The 25,744-nt window shown below is 37.5% G+C and overlaps 1 protein-coding gene across 7 annotated transcripts in view; it reads right to left on the minus strand.

The window, feature by feature from the left end:
* CASK (calcium/calmodulin dependent serine protein kinase) overlaps nucleotides 1-25,744 on the minus strand; it is a 391,985-nt gene that overhangs the window by 107,726 nt on the left and 258,515 nt on the right. For all 7 annotated transcript variants that reach the window (XM_082609734.1, XM_082609732.1, XM_082609729.1 and 4 more), the window contains exons 7-9: nucleotides 22,247-22,422; nucleotides 17,384-17,506; nucleotides 4,522-4,605 (exon numbers count right to left, since the gene is read on the minus strand). In XM_082609734.1, coding sequence (XP_082465860.1) covers nucleotides 4,522-4,605; nucleotides 17,384-17,506; nucleotides 22,247-22,422 — 383 coding nt within the window. The remainder of the gene's footprint in view (nucleotides 1-4,521; nucleotides 4,606-17,383; nucleotides 17,507-22,246; nucleotides 22,423-25,744) is intronic.

A 25,744-nucleotide genomic window follows, 5' to 3' on the forward strand; every position in this document is an offset into this window, starting at 1 on the left:
CTGTCTAGATCCAAAACATCTTCATCACAACCCAAAAAGTCCCTATACCCATTAAGCAGTCACTACCCAGTGCCTGGCAATCACCAGTTTGCTTTTTGTCTCTATGGACATAAATACCTATTCGAGATATTGCAAATAAATGGAACCATCCAATATGTGGCTGTTTATGTCTTTTACTGCATGTCAATATCCAATTGTCCCAGCACCATTTGTTGAAAAGACTATTCCTTCCCCATAGAATTGCTTTGGCGTTTTGGTTGAAAATCAACTGACCATAAATATAAGAGTTTATTCCTGAACTCTTGATTCTCTTCACCAATCTACACGTCTAACCCTATACCATACCAGTACCACAGATACTATAGCTTTATAGTAAGTGTTGGAAAATATAAGTCCTCCAACTTTGTTCTTTTTCAACAGATTGTTTTGACTATTCTTGGTCCTCTGCATTTCCATGTAAATTTAGGATCAGTTTGTCAATTTCTGCTAAAACTTTGAGAGGGATTGTGTTCAACCTACAGACCAATTTGGGAAGAACTGCCATCTTAACAATATTGAGTCTTCCAATCCACGAATATTAAATATCTCTCCATTTATTTAGATCTTCTTTAATTTCTCTCAGCAATATTAGTTTACAAGTCTTAAAATTCTTTTGTTAAATTTATTCTTAAGTCTTTCATTCTCTTTGATGCTATTGTGAATGGAATTGTTTAATTTCATTTTAAGATTGTTCATTGCTCATATATAGAAATACAACTCAATTATATACACTGATCTTATATCTTGCAACCTTGCTGAACTTATTATTTCTAATAGATATCTGCAGATTCCTAAGGATTTTCTATATACAAGATCATGTCATCTGTAAACAAAGACAACTTTACTCTCTTTCCAATCTGGATGCTTTTTGTTTTTGTTTTTTTGCCTGACTGTGCTAGAGCCTGAGAATCTGTATTTTTAATAAGTTCCCAGGTGATGCTGATGCTGATGGTCTGGGGATCACACTTGGAGAGGCACTGCTCTAAAGAATGTATATCATAGGATGGATATGACACTAGAGGAAAGATACTAGAGTCACTAGAAGGGGAGTGACTATTATAATATATCACAGGTATAAGATCCTTTCTTTCTAGATATTGTGAAGGAAAATGATGATCAAAATGGTCAGAAGAGTCTAAGCATCATTACTTTGGAAGAAATACATAAATAGAGATTATTTAGCGACATTTTTGGTGTTCTGTAATTTTTTGAAAGCCTTTAAAAATCTCAAAAATGTAAATGATGTTACTGGGGAAAAGCTAAAATGGTATGAAGCGTCCATTTAGGAATTACAGTTGTTAATAAGTAGAGACCAAATCAAAGGTATTAAATATTAAAATAATAATAAAACAATAACAATAAAATGTTAATAGAAAATAATATCTATGGAGCACGTATGACCGCTAGGTACTATTCTAACTGCTATATTAATTCATTAAATCCTTACAACCCTATGAGTTAGCTATTATTATTATCCCCATTTTATAGACAAGGAAATTGAGGCACACAAAATTTAAATAACTCGTTCAAGGTCACACAGCTAGTGTCAGAGTCAGAATTCACCTAAGGCGATGTAGCTCTAGAGGTCACTCTTTCCCATAACACTGTACTCATTCACTTTCTTCTTGCCACTGACAATAAAAATTTCCTACCTCTGACTTAGTAATAAAATCAATTTTCTACTGCTTTGTGTGAACTTCAAAGGGAATCATAATAACTAGGGTGTTTCCCACCATTTGATGGGCTTAAAAACAGTGTCTAGGTAGAAGGATGGGTACCTAGCTGTTCATTTGTGAAAATAAATTGTGTGGTGGGCTCTGAAAGCCAGGGAAGTTGCAATCTCTGTTCTAGAAGCTCACAGAAATGGCAGAATGAGAATTAGTTTCTTGAGGAGAGTAGGTATAACAAGCTTTAACCAGGGTGGCTGAATACACAAAGGAATACAGCCTTACCAGAAGCTGAAAAAAAACTCAATGATAACCCTGCTGATGCTCCTAATTCTAGGTTGTTTGGTGGGTCTTAAATTTTAAAGAGGCTTGCAAAGGGATGTGGTAAATTCACATGACCCGTCTCTGCTGTGACAGCTTGCTCCTGTCCAAATGAATCTTAGTCACCACTTCGGCTATTTTAGGCCCAAGTCTGATTCAGTGGCACTGGGAGAAATACAGCATGTGTTTCTTGTGAGGGGGCAAGCCTGAGCCCTACAGTAAACAGCTTTTATTTGGGCAATGAAGGGTTCAATCCCAGACAGGGTAATGTCACAATGGCCAAAGCAACAATAGAGTTAAAAAGACTTTAGGGAAGAATTGAGAAAGAAGTATAATTAATAGCTTCTTTGGGAAAGAAATTAACTTCAAAAACGGCTAACCAGGGCTTCCCTGGTGGCGCAGTGGTTGAGAGTCCGCCTGCCGATGCAGGGGACACGGGTTCGTGCCCCGATCCCGGAAGATCCCACATGCCGCGGAGCGGCTGGGCCCGCGAGCCATGGCCGCGGAGCCTGTGTGTCCGGAGCCTGTGCTCCGCAACGGGAGAGGCCACATCAGTGAGAGGCCCGTGTACAGAAAGAAAAAAAAAAAAAAAAAAAAAAAAAAAAAAAACGGCTAACCATTCACTTTGGGTAAGATTTTTTTTTCTTTTGTAGGCCATACTGGTTCAGGTGTATAGCAAAGCAAAAAAACAAAAGTCTTGGGAAACTTCTTTGGGCACCATCTCAATAATGGCATGTCATTAATAATTATTGTTTTGCTGAGGATTTTTAAATAGAGAAGAGCCAGTTTGTACCCCTGACTGCAAAAACAACTAGGAAAAAGGCTTAACTGGGAATAATCATCACCAACAGTGACATGTTAGAATTTCCCTTACTCTACAGTTACACTCTCCAATAGAACTTTTTGCAATGATGGAAATGTCCTATACCTGCTCTGTCCAATATGGCAGCCACTAGCCACATATGGTTGCTGAACACTTGGAATGTGCTAATGTGACTGAGGAACTGACCTTTTCTTTTTTAATTAATTAATTAATTAATTAAATTTTTTGGCTACGTTGGGTCTTCGTTGCTGTGTGCGGGCTTTCTCTAGTTGCGGTGAGCAGGGGCTACTCTTTGTTGCGGTGCGCAGGCTTCTCCTTGTGGTGGCTTCTCGTTGCGGAGCACGGGCTCTAGGCACGTGGGCTTCAGTAGTTGTGGCACGCAGGCTCAGCAGTTGTGGCTCATGGGCCCTAGAGCGCAGGTTCAGTAGTTGTGGTGCACAGGCTTAGCTGCTCCACAGCATGTGGGATCTTCCTGGACCAGGGCTTGAACCCGTGTCCCCTGTGTTGGCAGGCAGATTCTCAACCACTGCACCACCAGGGAAGTCCCGGAACTGACCTTTTAATTTTATTTAATTTTAGTTAATTTAGATTTAAAACGCTACATGTGGCTAGTGGCTAATATGTTGGCCAGTTCAGCTCCATATGATAATACTGTAGCCTACATAGTTTCCCGAAGATTCATATAAATGTTCTTATAAATCTAGAGTTGAATACAATCATTCACATATTTCAGGAGTCAAATAACAATGAATTAATAATATTATTGCAACTTATGACATATCTGAAAATACTTATGAAGAGAAGTTTTATAGTTGGCAGGAGTCACATGGCTAAGGAGGACTCATCTAATTAACCACTTAGAGGACAGAGCTAAGTTTTTTAATAGTAATTAAAGTAAGTCAAGTATAAGTTAATTTTAAGACCATAATATAATAGTTTCCTCTGTTGGGGGGAGGAGGGAAATGCTGTCCCGTAAGATTTTTGCCCAGTGCTGAAAGATTCCATTACTTTATTCTGGGTCTTTTTCAAAAACCTCAAAAACCTTTTAAAGTCAAATGGGCCCTCCATATGAAGTAAATACTGTGTTTTGTTTGTTTGTTTGTTTTTGGTGGGGTGGAGGATAGGGAGCGTGGTAAACGGGAGAAAGGTACCCTAGGAAGAATAAAGAAAAAGTGAGAAAAGTGATTTGAAAATATTTTCTAGTAGACCAAGGTAGTGGGGATTTTTACTGCTTTGTGATGGCTGTTCAACCCTAGTTCCAATTCTAATTTGGTATTATTCCCATTGAACTAAACTCACATTTTCTGACAAAATATTTAAGTTTGAGAAAGCATGGCCTAGATTAAAATTCAACAATAATGGATAATAATAGCAAATTACCATTTTTAAAGTAATTATATCTCTGCTATGAATTGTAGAGATAACATAAATCTAAAATATGATTAATCTTCCATTTACTATAACTTACTGTTTGGATTTGTACTTAGATATTACCTTAAATGACTTAAAAAACCAAAACCTTATTGAAATAATGGTAACTTTTGGAAGTAAGAATTTAGCTGTAAGAAAGCAACAGCCAATACCAGGATAATATTTATGGGCACTGAAACAGAATAAAAACATTATCATCAACTGCCTCTATCTGGCTTTTTGATGATTTCTTTAGTTTACCTTTAGTTTCCTCCTTGCATTAAATTTCCTCAGTTGTTCTACTGTTTCTGGAAGATGAATCTTGTAGGCATAACGATCCCGCTCCTAAAAAAGATGAAAGATAATGAACACACATAACTGTTTAAAAGAGTGAAGGAGCTTAATCTAAATAAACAGTAAGCCCAAATTGGATATGAAGGTCAAAACTGATAGTAAAATATTATTTCATTTTCAGCAATAACAAAGGGCTAAAATAATGGTCCATGTAATTTTCAGATATATGGCTATGTGGCTAAAACAATTAATCATAATTACTAGGAAGGTATGAAGTTACCTTTGATACAATCTTGTCAGGTAAAATGAGCCTTTAAAAAATTAACTCCACAACTAACTCAGCATTCTGAGTTGTCAGGAATAACTGGATTTAAAAAAAAGTCACAGTATCTTCAAACTAGGACAAACTTTTCAAGGCCATCTAATTCAACCACTTCCCAATGTGGGATCCCCTGCAATCCCTGATGGATGATCATTCTGTTTGACCTCATACAACAGATTACTTTATGGCAGCCCATTACAAATTTAAGAAAGTAAAAAAATTCTTACTCAGCCTGGTCCCACATCTGGCTTGTATGGACTAGCTCTTCTCCTTGGGGATCATACAGCAAACATACTACCTCTTCCATATAACACCCCTTTAGTAGTTAAGAGTGGGATCATGCTTCCACTAAATCTATTCCTCTCTGTGATAACATCTCCAGTTGCCTCAACTTCTCGTGTATATTTCAATCTGCGTTTCATTCTCCTTGTCTCCCTCTTTGATTCTAGTCTAATTTGTCAGTGTATCTGGAAGATTTTATGCTACAAGTATTTATTTTAGAAATATTCCTTGAGTGCCTACTATATGCCAGGCATTGTTCTATGCTCTTGGGATTAACAAGTAAACAAACCCAGCAAAGATTCTGGCCCTCATGTACCTCATATTTCAGTGGGAGAAGATAAGAAAATACAAAAAAAAGGTAAATTATGGAGTATGTTAAGAGTGCTATGGAATAAAGCAAAAAGTAAGGCAGGGTAAAGGTACATTGCAATTTAAAATAGGATGGTCAAAGTAGGCTCAACTGAGAAAGTGATATCCAAAAGAGGTGAGAGAGTGGGTCTAGGCAGATAGAACAACTAATGCAAAGGCCTTTCAAAGGAGAGAGTGTACCTGAAATTTTCAATAAATAGCAAGGAGACCCGTGTGTGGAGTAAATAGTAGATCAGATTAGAGAAGTGGCAAGGCTGGTGGAGGGCATAAAGGGCCTTTGGCTTTTATTCTGAGTGGGAGATGGAGCAACTGGGGGGTTTTTGAGCTGGAGTGACGTGATCTGACAAGTTTAGAGGAACACTCTGGTTGTTGTGTTGAGAATAGATTGGAAGGGGGTGAGGGTTAAAAAAAAAAGGCAGGGAGACCAGTTAGGAGGTTATTGTAGTAATCCAGGGGAGAGATGATGGTAGATGAAACCAGATGGAAACAATAAAAAGGGTGAAAGGGAGATAGACTCTGAATATAATTTGTTTTGTTTTCCCGAAAAAGTTTTACTGAGGTATAATTAGCATACAATTAACTACACATGTACGATGGGATAAGTTTTGACATATGTATATAAACATAAAACCATCACCACAATCATAATGAACATATCCATCACTCTCAAAAGCTTACTTGTGTCTCTGTCATCCCCCTCCCCATCACCAGGCAATCACTGATCTACTCTCCCATTACTTGAGATTAGTTTGCATTTTCTAGAATTTTATATAGATGGAATAATACAGTACATGTTAATTATTGTCCAACTTCATTCACTCAGCCTAAATATTTTAACTTCACCCATGTTGTTGCATGTACCAATAGTTCATTCCTTTTTATTGCTGAGGGGTATTCCATTGTATAGATGTACCATAAACTTGTTTATTCATTCACCTGTTGATGGACCCTGGGTTGTTTCCAATTTTTGCCTATTATGTATAAAGATGCTGTGAACATTAATGTACAAGTCTCTGTATGGATATATGTTTCATTTCTCTTAGGTAAATACTTAGGAGTAGAATGGCTGGGTCATTTTATAAGAGTATGTTTAACTTTTTAAGAAATTGCCCAACAGTTTCCCAGAGTGGTTGTACCATTTTACATTCCCATAGCATTGTATAAGTTCCAGTTGTTCAACATCTGCACCAACACTTGGTGTGTTTAGTCTTTTTGATTTTAGCCATTCTGATATATATGTGTATAGGTATTTCGTTGTGGTGTTAATTTGTATTTCTCTAATGACTAATTATGTTGACCATCTTTGCATGTGTTTATTTGCCATCTGGATACCATATAATATTTTCAAATTAAGTCCAAGATCACATTATTATTATTTTGTAACTAAAATTTCTCTTTGTATGTGAACTACTTCTAAAATCAAATATTTTGGTATCATGTACTTACAAAATTTACTTTTGAATTTATGTAGGATTTTACAGTCAGTGCTGTCAACGCTTCACCTTATTATCAGTGAAAATTCCTAAGGAATGAATACAAACACTTGAAAATTTATTTTCTGTATTAATGACTAATAGTAACAAGAGTTCCCTGGAGAGCAAAATGATAATCTTGAGTACACATACAACACTCAAATGTCAAAATGACTCCAATTTTTATTTCTGCTAGATTCCATGTGCTAAACATCTTAGAAATAATTTCATTATCTTTAGGGGCTTAACATCCTTTTCCTGCACTGAGTCAAAATAGGTTCACCAGTACAGAAGACATAAGAACTTATCAAATAATTAACTAGCAGAGAGAAGGATAAAATTACTATTTTAGAACAAGCAATGGAATCTTTTCATGGATTTCTGTTATTGCTTGTAGATTACAAATTTTAATTGTGTTAGGTCTGGTGATATTTAATTAATGTACACTGAAGAACAAACATCAAAATGGGTTTTACATTATTTTTTGAATAAAAATTATTTTGTATCATGATAGAATACAGGGGGAAAAAACCCCAGGGAAGATTTTATAAACAACAAGAAGAAAACAAACAAACAAAAAGGTACCGCATGTTATAGTAGGAAGACAACGGCCTAGGAGTTGAAAGACTTTTGTTCAAATTCTGGGTCATTTAGGTCTAGCTGTATGACCTTACATTCTCTCAGTATCAGTTGTGCCTTTTTGCAAACTAATCTTACAGGATTGTTATGAAGATTAAATGAGATGCTGTATAGGTACATGTTTGGTTTTCCTGAGTTTTTTTTTTTTTTTTTTGCATTACGCGGGCCTCTCACTGTTGTGGCCTCTCCCGTTGTGGAGCACAGGCTCCGGACGCGCAGGCTCAGCGGCCATGGCTCACGGGCCCAGCCGCTCCACGGCACGTGGGATCCTCCCGGACCGGGGCATGAACCCGCATCCCCCGCATCGGCAGGCGGACTCTCAACCACTGCGCCACCAGGGAAGCCCTTCGCTGAGTTTTAATAATCATTTTCATTAGTCAAGACATGGAAATCTCTGACATAGAAAAGTTTAGGAGCTTTTTAAAGTGTGTGTGTGAGAACAAATAGTTTACTAAATAATCTTGGCTATTTTCTAAATGAAAACATGTTCCTATTACATAAGAAAAAAGGTTAAAAATAGAACAGTGAGAATTACAGAGGAACAAATCTGTAACACATTTTTAATTTTTAAAACTTACTCACTTTATTCATTTCCAAAAAAGGTGAACCTACTTACAGCATGTTTTTGAATAGAGAGTCTAAGGTTGCTATGTCCAGTACAGTAACCACTAGGTAAGATATATTTAGATATTTTAAATATAATAATATGATAAATATTTAAATATAATTAAATATTCAGTTGTACTAGCCACATTTCAAGCGCTAAACAGCCAACGTGTGGCTAGTGTCTATCACATTGGACAGTGCAGATATAAACACTGTCCTCATGGCAGAAAATTCTTATTGGACAGAGCTAGTAGGGGGTCTTTCCTTATTACTACTACTGAACTGAGGCTAAAATCTAACTTAATTTCACTTAAAATGAAATTGTTCAACATTTTAGGCAAATGTAACAGAAAAAATTTCCACTGCTTTTTAAGAAAAAGGGGGGTTTCATTCTCTTTCTCTTTGTAGATAGTACAACTGAGATCAAGTCTCTGGCTGACGCCGTGTGTGTGTGTGTGTGTGTGTGTGTGTGTGTGTGTGTGTGTGTGTGTGAGAGAGAGAGAGAGAGAGAGAGAGAGAGAGAGAGAGAGAGAGAGAGAGAGAGGGAGGGAGGGAGAGGGGGAGAGGGAGAGAGGGAGGGAGGAAGGGAGAGAGAGAGGGAGGGAGAGAGAGAGGGAGGGAGAGAGAGAGACAGGGCCTGGAGAAAGCGGCTTGAAAGATACATGTCATGTCTGGATTCTAGAGCCAGAAACAGGCATTGGAGCTTTTTTAAAGCACTCCCCAATCCACAGAATAAACTCTTCTTTTTCCAAAGTCTACTTTTTTTAGTTAAGAGGTCTTGATAACAAGGAAATGAATGACTCAAAAGTGAAAGCAGCTAACAGAAGATTGAAAGCTAGAGAAAAGAAGTCCGACAGCGGAGGGACCCTAGGACTCAGGGGTGTGATTCTGTGGTGATATATCTGGGGTGTTTTTTTGGCCTCCTAACATATCTTCACCTGGGTGCAAGAGCAGCCCACAACCTGGCAACTCCCAAGAAAAGCCCCCTGTCTTTAGCCAAAGGACTGAGAAGAGTTTGTCTCTGCAGGACAGAACCCTTTTGACTTCACCCACTCCATTCCAGGGGATCACCATGAAAGAAGCCAAGTTCCTCCCCCCTCAGAACACTTTCCACCAAACCAGCGCTGCCTGAAGCAAAGAAGAGCAAAGAGGTGGCACCCCACCCCTAGAGAACAGGGGCAGGATTACAAAGAGGAGATAGCTGGGGAAGGAGGGGCTTTGGCACATCCCTAGTATACCCATGTGTAAAACCAATGACAACCAACAGAGCAAGAACTTTGAGACTAAACTATGGTTTATGAAGTACCTCCCAGGTTCCAAACGAGCCTCTGGGTAGCATACAAGTGGGACAGACTAGATGAGTATTGCAAAGGCATTGAAAATGAAATTGGCATTTGAATCACAGCCCATAGAAGTGGACTAGGACATGTGTTCTGAATCTAATTGTGTTAACTGCCTACCAAAATAGAAGATTTAAATAAGAATCATAGTCTCATAACATAATAATACTAAAAATGTGCAGCACAATATCCAGAAGTACTCTTCATACTAAGAACCAAGAAAATCTCAACTAAATTAAATTTAATTTTTGAAAGCTTAAAATAAATCACTTCCACTCTATATGTTTAACCCTTCTACAGGCTTCCTAATTCTGAATATCTTGAATCACTCAACTGAGCCTCATCAATTTTCCTTCCTTAATCGCTCTTGGTCTGGGTATTTCTTTCCCACTCCCACTTTTACTCCCTGCTCCAGGCCCCTGTCGCTTCCTAACTGGACAGCCCAGCTTCTATAGGATCTCTTTGCCTCTACTGCTTGCATCCCGACAGGCAACCCACCTGTGCACAGTGTCCATAGGAATTATATGAGCATACTGCTTGCCCTGTATCATTGCTCAAAAGCTTGCAGTAGCTTTTAACTCTCTATACCCTAATATCTAAAGTACTTAATTTGGCATTCTAGATATATTCTTCCCTCAAACCAAATTTTCAGGCTACTACTACTGCAACCCTTCAAATAGCTGACTTTTGTATTATGCCAGTGTTCCCTGACCCCACCCCTGAATGCCCTGAACACTTATAATGTTTTTCCTGTGCTCCTCTGTACCTCCCACATGAGCCCCCTTCAGTCCTACTAACATGTTACGTGCAGCCCTCTCTGGAGTGCTGGCCTACAGTGACCTCTCATGCCCCCCATTAGTCTTCCTGGGCTCATACTTCTGTATTCTTGTGAGGTGCTTCTCACGTGTGACTTCTTTGAAGTTATCTTTCTGTTTCTTTATGTTATATTAACAGCATTTGAAAATTCATTTCACGGGCTGACTATGCCTTTCCCTCTCTAATAGGTTGGGAAGTTTAGTGCATAGCAGACTGTGAACTCTTATTTCTAGTGAACACCTCTTCTGCTCACCATTCACTAAGGTGAAGTGGAGAGAGAGATAAGGACACAGTCAAAAAAATTTTTTTAATAAAATTATGCTTAAATTATGATTTCTGGTATTTTCTAAGCAGATGAAATCACAAGATTGAAAAAAAAGTCTGTTAAGGTACCTCATACCAGAAAACAAGTAAATAATAACAACCTCAAAGCATTATAAAAATGAGACAAAAGAAAAAAAATTATATTTTTCTGTATTAAATAGTCCTACCTGAAACTAAAAGTAATATGATATGAATTCAGAAAAATGTCTATAGCAACGTGTCTTACACTTTAATGAAGTACTTGATTCACTGTCCCTTGTGCACACTAGATGCTGAATATACATTTAATTGGTGTTGATTGATTTTTCCAAAATTCAAATTGATTAGCCTAATATAAATACCCTTTTCATCTTTATCATAGTCAACATACTTGGAGTCTATAATATATTAAGGCTACAAAGGGTGTGAAAAGAGCTCGGTCGTTTATAAGAAAATTACAATCTTATTTGGTCTTACTTTTGTTGGAATGAATATTTACAGCAAACAGCACTAATATATTTATTTATTTATTTATTTTTTAGGCTAAATGTCAGTTTATTACTGGCCAACAATGTGAATATAAAGATCAGAATTCGCCCCCAAGGACACCCAATGTAACATTTTTGGGATAAATACCTAAGAGTAGCTATCATCAGTTATATTCACAAATTATGTGTGAAAAAACCCAGTTTATAGCCAATTTAAAGTCCAGTCTAAGACTGTATCATTTTTACTCTGAAAAATCTAAAATGCGGAAAGTAATCACTTCTGGCTAGTGTAAATGAAAATACTAAGTAATTAAGCAATCATTTAAACACAGGATTAACTACTACAAAGTAGATGACTACTTTGAAGTATTTTGAAGTAAAGACATTGTCCTTATTTCATGAAGTAACTTCTAATATATTAACATTCATTGCTCTTAAGTGAATTCAAAGTATAACTTATTTTAGCCACCGAAACATTTTGAAAATGGAAAAAAAAAAGGTAAAACCAAGACTTTTTTTGGTCTTTTAAATTCCAAATGCTCAATGCCAACCTTTCAGTGGATACCCTTACTCCCTCTGTTCATTCAGTCTGATTTCATTGCCATTTTCTTATTTCTTTCTTGGTGGGTGGTTCAGGATCTCTTTCACCAGACAAGGAGGCATGAGGAATGGGGTTGAAGGGCTTTCCTATTTTTAGATTGAAAATTCTTCAATAACATAGCTCAGATGAAAGTTGTCTCAATCCAAGAAGTTTGCAGGGATGCTGACCCCTCTCCCAGATATATCTTGGCTGGGCTGCTGTGACAATCCTGGACCAGCATAGAGTCCAGTGGCAGGCCAAACCAGGAGAAGGCTTCCTCAGGGTTCTGGAACCAATATCTCTAGCACAGAGACTCAGAATTGCAGCCAAGCAGCAAAGATAACAGTGTGAGGACAGTCTTAAAGGTGAAACCAGGACAGAAATGGGAGAATGAACAGCAGAGCTTGTGATAACTGATAGCAGGATGGGACAGAGTTCAAGGAGCAGTTGTAGAATGCAGTTCAGGACTGAGGCTTTATTTTTGTTCAATATTTGTTAAGTGTGCTCTGTGTGCTAAGAATACAAATATGAATGAGAACTCTCCTGCCTTCGTGGAACTCACAGACCACAAAGGAGACTGTGACTTGGCAAACTCCCTTTAGGTAGTGCCTAGATCTGTTGAGAGAGTAGGCACGGCAGATTTAAGGAGCTACCCTGGGCTGTTGCAAAACCCAGGAAACTTGGGATGTGCTGAAAAGTCCTGCCCAGCATGGATGTGGGAGGAGATGGAGTCATACTGTGATGGCTCCTGACTTCTCTGTGGCTCTGAGTCTTCTCAGAAATAGCATTTTAAAAAAACCAGAGGTCTGAGTGACTTTTAATACTTGTCCCTTGGCCTGGTTTGCTAGCTGGGCCTAGATGAAGATTTGAGTAGACAGAATGTGTAAGGAAGTTATAATAAACTTGCCTTGATAGTTGCATTTCCAGAGAACTATCTAAGTAATCACATAAATTTTAAAAAGTTTCTAGTAGAAGATGTTTTGAAGGAATTATTCGGATTCTGTCTTAATTAGCAGTCCTAAGTTATTTACAAATGACATGTATTTCTTCAGTATGAGCTCAAAGTGCTGTCTAACCATCTTTTTTTTTTTACATCTTTATTGGAGTATAATTGCTTTACAATGGTGTGTTAGTTTCTGCTTTATAACAAAGTGAATCAGTTATACATATACATATGTTCCCATATCTCTTCCCTCTTGCGTCTCCCTCCCTCCCACCCTCCATATCCCACCTCTCTAGGTGGTCAAAAAGCACCGAGCTGATCTCCCTGTGCTATGCGGCTGCTTCCCACTAGCTATCTATTTTACGTTTGATAGTGTATATATGTCCATGCCACTCTCTCGCTTTGTCACAGCTTACCCTTCCCCGTCCCTATATCCTCAAGTCCATTCTCTAGTAGGTCTGTGTCTTTATTCCTGTCTTACCCCTAGGTTCTTCATGACATTTTTTTTCCTTAAATTCCATATATATGTGTTAGCATACGGTATTTGTCTTTCTCTTTCTGACTTACTTCACTCTGTATGACAGACTCTAGGTCTATCCACCTCATTACAAATAGCTCTATTTCGTTTCTTTTTATGGCTGAGTAATATTCCATTGTATATATGTGCCATATCTTCTTTATCCATTCATCCGATGATGGACACTTAGGTTGTTTCCATGTCCTGGCTATTGTAAATAGAGCTGCAATGAACATTTTGGTACATGACTCTTTTTGAATTATGGTTTTCTCAGGGTAGATGCCCAGTAGTGGGATTGCTGGGTCATATGGTAGTTCTAGTTTTAGTTTTTTAAGGAACCTCCATACTGTTCTCCATAGTGGCTGTACCAATTCACATTCCCACCAGCAGTGCAAGAGGGTTCCCTTTTCTCCACACCCTCTCCAGCATTTACTGTTTCTACATTTTTTGATGATGGCCATTCTGACCGGTGTGAGATGATATCTCATTGTTGTTTTGATTTGCATTTCTCTAATGATTAATGATGTTGAGCCTTCTTTCATGTGTTTGTTGGCAGTCTGTATATCTTCTTTGGAGAAATGTCTATTTAGGTCTTCTGCCCATTTTTGGATTGGGTTGTTTGTTTTTTTGCTATTGAGCTGCATGAGCTGCTTGTAAATTTTGGAGACTAATCCTTTGTCAGTTGCTTCATTTGCAAATAATTTCTCCCATTCTGAGGGTTGTCTTTTGGTCTTGTTTATGGTTTCCTTTGCTGTGCAAAAGCTTTGAAGTTTCATTAGGTCCCATTTGTTTATTTTTGTTTTTATTTCCATTTCTCTAGGAGCTGGGTCAAAAAGGATCTTGCTGTGATTTATGTCATAGAGTGTTCTGCCTATGTTTTCCTCTAAGAGTTTGATAGTTCCTGGCCTTACATTTAGGTCTTTAATCCATTTTGAGCTTATTCTTGTGTATGGTGTTAGGGAGTGATCTAATTTCATACTTTTACATGTCCCTGTCCAGTTTTCCCAGCACCACTTATTGAAGAGGCTGTCCTTTCTCCACTGTACATTCCTGCCTCATTTATCAAAGATAAGGTGACCATATGTGCGTGGGTTTATCTCTGGGCTTTCTATCCTGTTCCATTGATCTTTCTGTTTTTGTGCCAGTACCATACTGTCTTGATTACTGTAGCTTTGTAGTATAGTCTGAAGTCAGGGAAACAGCACTAATTTAGATAAAAAGTGTTAAATACATATAATTTAATAACCATAAGACATCCACATGTTAATTGGTCTATTTACTCAAATTCCCTTTTGAGATGGTATGATTGAACAGGACTTTTTTTGTTGTTTGCCAAAGAAATAATAATTTTTTTGGACATAAAACAATGGTATCATGACTTTGGGTACTCTTCATTACAAGGATTTTTATCATTTTATTTCTCTACATTGCAGTTATTCAGGAGTTTTTCATATTTAAGCCATGGCTTAAATTTTAGCCATTGCTAAATTACCACCACTTATATGCACAGAAATGATTTAAAAGTATACATGGAAAAGTACTGAAATATAAGCCTGTTCTCATCAGCTAGATAATATTCTCATTGAATTCTTCCAACTTCAGATAACACACTGCAGTGAAGGTAAACTGTAGGTCAGACATGGCACGTGACACTAAGCTCAAACAGCTTCCTGGGATTTTTTCATTTAAGTAATGGACACCTTTTGTCTTTTGTCTCTCTGGTGCCAGAAATCTATTGTGTATTAAGCTCAGATTATTTGGAAAAAGAACTATAATCATTGCAGGGATAAGGGTTTCCAAAAATAAATGTTATTAGTCAAGATATGCAAGATAATGAAAGCCAAATTTTCTAAAGTATCTTAAAAATGACTAATATGGCTGCCATTTTCACTGTTATTTGGCATTTAAACTAGCTTCAAACAAACAAAAGATCCCCATTATGAGAAACAGAGGCAAAGGAAAAATAGGAGTCCCCCCAAATGGTTTATTTCTGGGAGAAAATAAGTACAAGAAAGTATCTCAGAACTGTTTACTCTTTTCAGGAATAGCTACAACTGGGGAAATTCAAGTCAAGAATAACTAGAACCAAGTATCAGAGGGTTGAATGCAGATGTGAGAAGTAATATTCTTAAGGGAGAATCAAGATCCACTGGAATCTCAACATTGTTTGATAATATTATTATTCCTTGTCATCGCTGTTAAGATACATTATTAATCTATGTTTAAATATACATTATTATTTTGTATAATTTCTGGAGAGGTAGCATGGTATAGTAGTATGAACATTTATTCATTCATTCACTCATTAAATCATTAACTAATACTTATGAGCACCTACTACATGTCAGACACTTTCAAAGGTTCTATACAGAAGTGAACCAAGAGCGAAAAATTCCCACTCTTATGCAGCTTATATTTTATGGGAGTAGACAGATAAACAAATAAGTAAAATATAAGTATGTCTCATGGTGACCAACACTATGGAAAAAACTAAGGCAGGGAAGGGGGATAGGGAATACTGGTGGCAGGGAACATTCCTTCTCTCAAATTTTAAATTGGGTGGTCAGGGAAGATCTTACTAAGAAGCTGATGTCTAAGCAAAGACCTGAAGATGGTGAGGGAATAAGTCATGAGGATACCTTGGGGAAGAGTATTCTAGGGAAAGGGCACGACTAACACAGAGGCACTGAGGCAAGTATGGGCCTGCTGAGGAACGGCAAGGAGGCCAACGTGAAGGAACAAAGTGAGAAGAGGAGAGTAGTAAGGGGTGAAATCAGAGAGGTATTGGGGAGCAAAACTGTAAACTAAATTAAGAATACCTCAGGGGGCAAGGCCTAGCCTAAAGGTATAAATTCAGGGTGTACAGATAGCATTTAAAGCCATTAAAACTAGATGAGGTTTCCAAGGGTTTGAGTGTAGATAGGAGGAGGAGGGGCTGTGGCATCCCACTGTGAAGACCTGGTGGGGGGAGATGAGAAAGAATCAGCACCATCTGAAAAGGAGCAGCCAGAGAGGTAGAAGGGAAACCAGGAGAGCAAGGTGTCCTGAAGCCAAGGGAGGACAGTGTTTTGGAAGGATGGATGTCAAATGTTGCTGATATGCCAAGAGGGAGAAACCTGATATTTGGCCACTAGACTCAGCAATGTGAAGGTCAGCAGTGACTTGAGAAGAGCTATTTTAGTGGAGTTGGTAGGACTGCAAACCTGACTAGGGTGGGTTCAAGACAAAGAGATGGGAGAAACTGGAGAAAGTGAGTAGAGATAAATCTTTCTAGGAGTTTTGCTGTCAAGGAGAGCAGAGAATAGGGGTAGAAGCTGAAGGGGGTAGTAAGGTCAGGAGAAGATGTGTGTGTGTGTAATAAAAATAAACTGTAGCTTGTTAGATCCAACAGAGATAGGAAGTTGATGATGCAGGTAAGCGGACAAATGTAAGAGCGGGTGACCTTGAGTAAGTGAACTAGATAGGATCTTGAGTACAAAGGAAGTGGGTGTGGCAGGCTGAATTAAAATCCTGGTTCCACCACTGACAACTTTCGTGACTTGGGGCAAGATTCTTAACCTCTCTGAGGCTTAGTTTTCTCACATGTAAAGTGAGAATTTCCTGGAACTGTTGAGCAGTGCAATGTCTTCATCAAATGGTACTGTCTCATTGAAGTCCCAAGTTATACCTTTAATACTTCATCAGCAGGATGGGATATAAAAACAACTTTTAAAATCTGCCTTTTTCCTAAGACGATAAACCCACATCTAGTATCTACTGAAATAAAAATAATGCTATGAAGTATACATTCACACCCAAAATAATGATAATCACTTTTTAATTATCACACAGTTGAGTGCTATTTCCGTTGTTCATGTTGCACATCTTTGGAACATGTGTTGGTAGAGAACAAATAGGCCTTCCTCCCTGATGGATTCTGCCTTAATCCGCTTTTGTACCCTCTTGTGATGAGAGCTGAATGTCACTCAAATGGTACATCCTCTTAGATGTTTACAGAGGATGTACAGAAACAGCAAATAAGATGAACAAAACTGTAATGAAAAATGCTCAGGAAAAAAAAAAGGGTGGAAAGGGGCACCTTACAGAGCAATGCATTCCTGTCACTGGAACTGTTTAAACAAAGTGTAGATGGCCACCTATGAGCTCATGTACCTTAAGCCATGGGTGATTCAGTGCTTCATAAACAGTGATCCTTTCAGCAGGATCCAGCATCAGCATGCGGCGTACTAGGTCTTTGGCACTTTCAGAGATATGGCTCCACTGCCTTGGATTCATCTGAAGAGGGGGAAAGGAAAATTACACAGTTATGTCCAGTGAGAAGTTAACATTCTCTGTTATTTAATATTCCTGTGCTGTTTCAACGTGAATAAAATTCTTGGAGCAGGGTGGAGAAATCTGATTCTAAAGGCTTGCTTTCTAAGGAAGAAGAGGACAGATGCAATTCTTTTTCTGTTGTTGTTCAATACATGAGAATTTGCAGCAGTAAATATTCATTATACATGTTCTTGTTGTTATATATGTAATAATATTTTTAATAATTGAAGAACAGAATGTTCATGATTCCAGGTTCTACCTCAGCTAAAATAAAGTCTAGAATGTAGACCCTAAAAAGGTTAGAATACTTTGATCCAGAAAGGACTAAAATAAAATTTTAAAATTTGAAGAAATATTTTTAATATTTTGCTTTTAAAACTTGGAATTAGCAGTAATCGTGAAGCTGCGCAAAGTAGCTTTTATTAATAGGAGACTTTGGTCACTGTATGTCATTTTCAGTATTTAGGAAAAAATATACCATTACTAAAGGCCCTACAAAAAACCCAATTCACTTGTATATTGTTCTTAAAGAAGTTATTTTTTTTTCTCTTTTAGAGATGAGACAACTAAGCCACAAGGTAAATTAACTAAAGTCAAACAAAAAAATTATGAGTTGTTCCTAAGACACACGACTTGTGAGAAAGGCTGTGGATCTATGAGGAAAAGAGTTGGAAGGCTCCTGGGAAAAGGGGTATGTCTGAGACCAGGAACCAGGAAAAAATGGAAAGGAATGCTTAGGACTTGGAGTTGGGAAGGTAAGTGGGGACAGGAGGGTAGAGATGGAGTAGGGTCTCACTCCCTATTTAATATGAGGAAACTGGCTGATTGGGTGAGCTCATGGGAGCTGCCTGGTGCCAAGAGCTGTAAGCAATGCCATGGCTTTAACTGGCAAAGACCTTTGTCACCTCCTAAGGGAGAAAGATGCAGAATAAAGTCCACAACAGGTTAAAGGCAAATGAAATCACAACTTGCATCACAGTACACATGAATCATTATGATCTTGCCAAGGGTTAGTATTAGACATTTTGCTCTGGCTAACGTGAGGCTTTGTTTTAGTAGACGTGGAGTGGAAAATGTTCCATTTTCTTTTTCTAACAGGCAGAATTCCAAACGATAGTCACTTCTCTTGTCAGATCCCTTAATTAAAATGAATGCCATGAGACTGTTGAAATATTGTCATCCTACTGAAATTGTGATCAGTTGATGAGTTTGAAATAAGGAGGTAAGTGATTAGATGGGGCTTAGATAGCCTTGTTTCCTCTTCCCCATCTTGGAGCTGATGTAGTCTTTAAAGTCTGAATGATCTGTCCTCAGGAAAGGGGTTGAGAAATCATCTGAAAGTGGTGGTAAGACTTCTGAAGTGAATAGAGGTTGAGAAGTATACTCCCCAGTCCTTTTTATGAGGAAGCCCAATCCAGGGTTTTCTCTTCCTTTGGCAGAGAAGACTAGTTGAAATTAACTTGGGAGGTTGAGTACATAAGGGGGAACAAAACAGGGCTATAAAACAGTCTCACTTATTTGAATACTAAAGCCAGGCAGCTAAGAACTCCTGCTGTGTAGATACCAACTGGCTATCCAGAAATAAGTGATATAAGATGACACTGTATCTTTTAGAGACTCTGTGAAATATATTTCTGTCCTTTATAAAAAAATTAATTGAAATTAAATGTTAGCATATACTTTAGCTAAATAGTATTCTCCCATATTGACCTTAAAAGATCAAGTAAGCTAGTAAACAAGAATAAAAAGTTAAATTAAAATCATTTAAGACCAGTAGTAGTTTATAAACTATGACAATTTAAATGTACTACATTTAAAATATGTCATCAAAATTTTCTTGAAAATACTCATAGAGATCAAGGATTTTAATATTTTTTTTTGTTAAGGACCACCAGGGTGATAAAATGGTATTTTTGAGATCTGCTTCAGAATAATCTAGTAGCATGTGGAATATAGATAAAACAAGATTGGCTGTACATTGATAAGTGTTAAAGCTGGGAGTTCATTATACTATTATCTCTACTATTTTGTTTGTTAGAAATTTTCAGTAATAAAAAATGTAAAAATAAATGCTGACACAATCACAGCACAGTATTTTTTTTAAAGGCCCAATAGGTTCATCACTGATGATAGAGATGGATCTATACTTCAAACTAAGGTGCTGAAAACCTGAGGCTTTTGTAAGGAAAGCCATGAATATAAGTGAGAGGTGAGGTTAGCCAAGTAATAGTAAATACGAATTAACCTCAAAGCTTCAAACCCCCAGGTACAGAAATTATGGTATAGCTGCCACCATCCATCTGACTATATTATACTATAATGCTAAGAATAGGAAATTTTCAAACAAATTTTTGGACATATGTGAACAGTCCAAGTTTTTTTTTTTAAACAAAGATAACTATTCAATACTTTAAAAATAGACAAAATCAAATACCAGAAGCTGTTGGAATGAAGCACATTGCCTTGGAAACCAGGAAGTTAGCAACGGAACAAACACAAAGGAAGAATTCTATTATTAGTGAATGCTTATAACTCAAAAAGGCAGGTGGGAGATTTTATTATATGGTACCTACGTCATAAGTTGCTGTGAGGATGAAAAGAGTTAATATAAGTAAAGTGCTTAGAATAAGTGCTTATTAACTAAGTGCTTAGTTCCTGGAACATAGTAAGTGCTGTGTATGAGTTAGCTATCATTATTGCTAGTATTATTATTATGCTGATGCATTACTGTGTTTATTTTCATATGCTAGTATCTGTGATTTCACTTGGCAAAATTCAACCAGAAAGCCATAACCGTGCATTCCTGATAGCCACTTACAATTTCAAGGGATTGGAGGGGGATGATTACTTACAAGCAGTTTCCCGAGACTTTTAGTTACCTTGAAAGGATTGATTTTATTCCCCAGTGGTCAACTGACTCTAAGAGAAGCAGAAAAACCTATACTTAAAACATCTTTCTCTGTTAACAGAGTTTTGGCAAATATCTTAATCCAAATAAAATAAAAGACAAACCTGTATGCCTTTATAAGCTGATGGTACATAAAGCCCAAGGGAAAAAAAGTACAGACCATTCTCACCTTCTCACTTCCACAAGCTTCAGTTATGGCTTAAAGGATAAGGCTACAACTCTGAAACTATTTTACCTTTCATTTCTTTTTTTTTCTTTTTCTTTTTCTTTATTTGTTTCAAGTCCCATATAAAATTCTAACATAACTGAGGAATTGGAAAAAAAACACTTTAGGGGCCTCACAGTTTTGGAGTGTAGTGTTATATAAACCTGTGTGTTTCGTTTTATGTTGCCAGGCATGGCTGAAAATGAAACAGTGATTCTGTTGAATAGAAAGTACATGTGTTAATAATAATGGGAGGAAAAAGAACTTCCTCAAAATAAGCTGCCCTGATTTGATATCCAGACACATACTCCTCTGTGCTTCCCATACAGAGCATCCTATTCCGTCAGCCATACAAGGTAGTACAGGGCAATAAAGTATAAGAGCTCGGGTTGTGAAACCAACCTTAAGCTTATTTCTAAGAATTCCCTAGGTCTTTTTGGTATAGCCACTCATGATGTCAGTAATGACTTCTTAAATTACTTAGTAATGAAAGTAATAATGTACTAATCAGGAGTCTGTGAATAGTACATGCAGTTTCCAATTCACAGTAGCCAAAGATGAATATAAATATTTAAATCACAGCAAAATGGCTCTAAATTATATTATGAAATGCCGTTGTGATACTGGCATTTCAGTTTATCCTGGAAGGTAAATGGCAAATTTTTCAGCTGTGCTGGCTGACTACATAAAATGCAATAAAATAACATGTACGATAAAGCAAAATCAAATAAAGGCTAATAGACACTAAATCTAAAATTAAGATAAAGGATGACTAATTACCTGGATGAAATTTCCATTTTAACTTTACTTTAAATCAAGCAAAAAGTAATAAAAATAAAGCCCTTTTCTCAAATTACACAAAGAAGGGCCAAAGAAGTTTATTTTCCAGCTTAGCCTGAATAAATGGGTTCGGTCACCAGACAGCTAATGGATACTATAAAATCTGGGCACAGGTTTGTCACAAACACCTTACGCAGGGTAAAATAAAAGGTCAAATTTGCTCACAATAAATTCCAAGGAGCAGTCCAAATTCTTTCCCCGAGCTAGAGTTTTATTTGAAATAAGTAGGGCATTAACAAATTACTTTGACTTATAGCTAAAGAGGCAGTTTTGCTAGAATGTACTTGTGGTAAAAAAATTTGATTTGTAGTGTGGCTTTATGACTCTGAGAGCCCAGGACTCTTACACTGTTGATTATCACATGGAGGAAAAGGGGAACATCCATCTGATCTCTGGTTTTTACACTGTATCAAAGACGAGTGGGGACCCTGTTTTCTGGACTGAACACAGAGTTGGAATCCAAATACATGGGATAGACTTTAGGGGCAGCACAGAGGGAATGAGAAGGGAGGGGTGAGGCAATAGTTGTTTTAAAGCCAGTCATCTGGATGACAGTTCGGCCGATAGGGTCAAATTTACTTGAGGCCTTTGTTGCCTAACAAGGCTGGTGGATCAATGATGCAAGCATCTCTGACTGGGTGACTATGGGACAACCAATAAGTAATCCAAAGACAGACAGCAACTTCAAAACACATTTTTCAGAATAATTTAATCTCAACGGAAAAATAAAACGTTCATAATATGTTACCTTATATTTTCCTTTAATAATGCCTTCAAACAATCTTTCCTTGGTTCCATAAAAAGGCAAACAACCGCTTAGCAGGATAAAAAGGATCACGCCACAACCCCAGACATCTACAGGTTTTCCATAAGGCTCTCTTTTGACAACTTCTGGGGCCATAAAATGAGGTGTTCCAACTCGTCCTACATTTAAAATGACAACATCAAGGAAAAATGTTTACATAAAATGGGCTTTTTGTTTCCCATTTGAAAACTGAAAATAATAGAATAACAGTGTGAATGACAAGGTTAACAATGCAAATATTCTCTTACCACCTCTCCCCTCCTCTATAAAATCAAGGAAAAAAGGCAGAAAGAAAAACATTATTTATCTAATCACGTCTTGAAAATATTGAGCCCAGGAGAGGCACTTTGTCTTCTAGCACTGTTACTTCCTATTGAATTCCATAGGATGCATGGTAAGTATTTACCTATTTGTTGCTTCATGAAGAAGTTGTTTACATTTTCTAATTTTCAGAAATTTGAAAATTACTAAAAATACAGAGCAGAGGCAGGAGCGGGGTGCGGGGGGCAAGTGAGAAAATATCTGTAGAGAAAAAGATTACTTTTGACTGCCAAATAGAAATTCTCAAATTAAACCTAATGCTGAGAACTTTTATTTGGAATATGAATCTGAAATCCTGTTCGGTTGATTTTAGGAATTAATTGCAGCAATTAACAATGGTTAGTAATATTTTGTTATAATAAGATTTTTTAGCTTCCTCTAAATGTTAACATTTGAACAGAATGAGAGCAAATATATGACATAGACCAAAGTAAAATCATGAAGCTCCTCCCATTCAATCTTCTTTGACTTCTATCTTCTTTGAAGCGCTTTTCTTTTTCTTTTTTTCCTGTCAAAGTTAGGTTTCAGGAAGGACTCTGAAAGCAGTTGTTTGTACACTAGTAACCATCTTTAACTCAGCATCCCAAAAGAAGTCTTTTCTTCTACTCGAGAATGAAAGGCTTGTACCCTGTAGGGAAATTATTGTGGGAGGGGAACTGCCCACCAGACTTGGCAGCACTTCTAGCTCTATGCAGACCCCTCCTCTCCTCCCTTTCCCTCTACAGCCCCACCCTCATCATCACGAGTCCAAGATAATTTTTATTTTGAAGCTTGCACAAAACTTTATGTAGAGCTCAGAACTGTGATCAGAGTTTTAAAAAAGACCTCAGAGATCTTCTAATCCAGCTAGAGAGAATATATCATAGAAGTTTTGTTAGTGATTGTCAAACCTGGTTGGGATGAGAAGGATAAAGCAGCTCTTAGCTTGTGTCCTGGGAATATTCCTTTGCTGCAGATCATAATGGTTCCTCTCCTTCCCCCATAATAGAAGAGATTAAGTTCAGGGTTCAGGGAGTGAAAATATTTTTATTTAAAATGTATAGTAGATCAGTGAAAATTCTACTGGTTAGAAGCAAAGATTTTTATTTCCATATTGCCCCATTTGGTTTCCTCAAGAAACAAAAAGAAGTTGAAATGATGAGAACTAAGCCTTCTACTTCATTAACAGCCTGGATAGGGCAGTGCCCTTGGAGAATTTGCCTTGGTCTGATGGACAGGAGCTGGTAAAAGTAGGGAAAAGCAGGGTAAGAGATCAGAGTACTGGTACCAGGGCACCAGCCAGGTACCTGCTGATGGTTGGGATACTGCTTTGAAACTCAACTTGACTCATACTATTTCCCTTACAAGACAGGACCAAGCATCTCAAAATGTAGGCCTCAATCTGGGACTAGTGAGAGCCACCACAGCCAGCCCCGGCCATCCAGGGGAGGTTATTTCCATTTATCCATATTGAAGACTACCCTGGTTCTGGAGAATTAGGGTTCATCCTTGAGGAATATACATGTCTTTTGGTTAAAGAATTTGCTCACAGATGAAAGGGGGAAAGACCATGGTAGAATACATAGGAATGATTTTTTTATTTCATGAAAATCGGTAGGTGTGAAAGGACTGGAGTCAACCTTTAACATACACCAACCTCCCCAATTTCCTGGTTTGTGATCACTTGACTTTTCCTTCTTTGTGGTCACTGGATTTTTATGACTTTGACCACAGAATTCTAAGAATGGGAAGCCAATTACCAAGCCAAATTAAATGTCACTGTATATGAGACACTTCCGATGTACATTTAAATATTTAAATGTTACCTTTTTTGATAATATAATAAAAGCTTATTACCTAGAACCTCAGGGTGGGGAGAGTTGTTCTGTATAGGTACACATTCAATACTTTAGGACCTGGATCTTTATGCACCCAAACCTTTTTACTTTAATAATTTTGGATGGCTCTCTTTCTACAATTTCCTGACTTCTCTTACACAAGATGCTGCACATAATTTAACCTCTTCTTGATGACTCAGAATTATCATTGTGGATACCAATGAAAGAACTCTGGTATGGAACCAAAATCGCCCTTGGGAACTTCAGAGGTATGCAAGGGTTCATTTCTTCAGTACCAAAAGGCTGCTGTGCTGTCCAACTTTTGGTGTCTGCTCAATGTATTTCTTTCTGTCAGGCTTTCATTTCTTTTCTTTCACTATGCTTACTCTAGCCCTGTCTTCTCCCAATTTTTGCATAAAATCTGCTATAAACTGTAATCTCATTAGAAACCAGATTCTTTCATTTAGTAAAATTTCCTAAGTGCCTGCTAGGTCCCAGACACAATCTAGGACCACTGTGGGTGTACAAGAGATAAGCCATGGTCCCCGCCCCTTGCCCTCACAAACCTCAGTCTTTGATATAATTACAAATCCCTGCATCAAATGCTACACGGAGGTATGTAGCCCAGATAGCTATGGTAATATGGGAGAGAAGGAATAGGGTTACCTCACTTGGGATGGTGAAGATCAGCCTGCTTTTAAGAGATGATTGTTAGCTCAGCCTTCAAGAATACTTAGTTAACTAGACACATAAAATGACAAAAGGCGTTCTAACCAGAGGGAAGAGCAGGTGCAAGGTATGAAGGAACACGAATCCACAAAAGTTTCTGAAAAATGGAAGCACTGTCAGCCTCAGAGTGTGTCTTTAGATGCTCACTTGAGAGAACCATGAACAGGTATTAAGGGCAGGAAATGCCTTGCTGCTATTATAATTATTTCCTAGGTTCCTAGATATATTCTGGATAAGTGGGTTTTCCAAACAGCTGAGTTTCAGATAGGGGAAGTATAAATATACGTAAATGGTTTTTACTATATGGAACATATAAAGGAGAGAATTCCTTTCTATTTGGAGGACTGAGTGATCAAAGATTCTAATCTGACAGGAAAATAGCTTTCTGTTAAATATTAGCAAATGAGCTGATAAATAGTAAAGTTCTCAAAAGTATTGATACCTTAAACAATATGAAAGCTTTTTATAAGAGAAGTCATTTACCCCTTATCTACATATGTAGACTGTATTTTAAAAGACATTTCAATGCTTGAAGTAGTTATTTCAAGACTGCAAGGAAAGGTATGTTTAAGAA

Source organism: Mesoplodon mirus (assembly GCF_964341445.2).
Source record: "Mesoplodon mirus genome assembly, chromosome: X".
Classification (NCBI taxonomy): Eukaryota; Metazoa; Chordata; class Mammalia; order Artiodactyla; family Ziphiidae; genus Mesoplodon; species Mesoplodon mirus.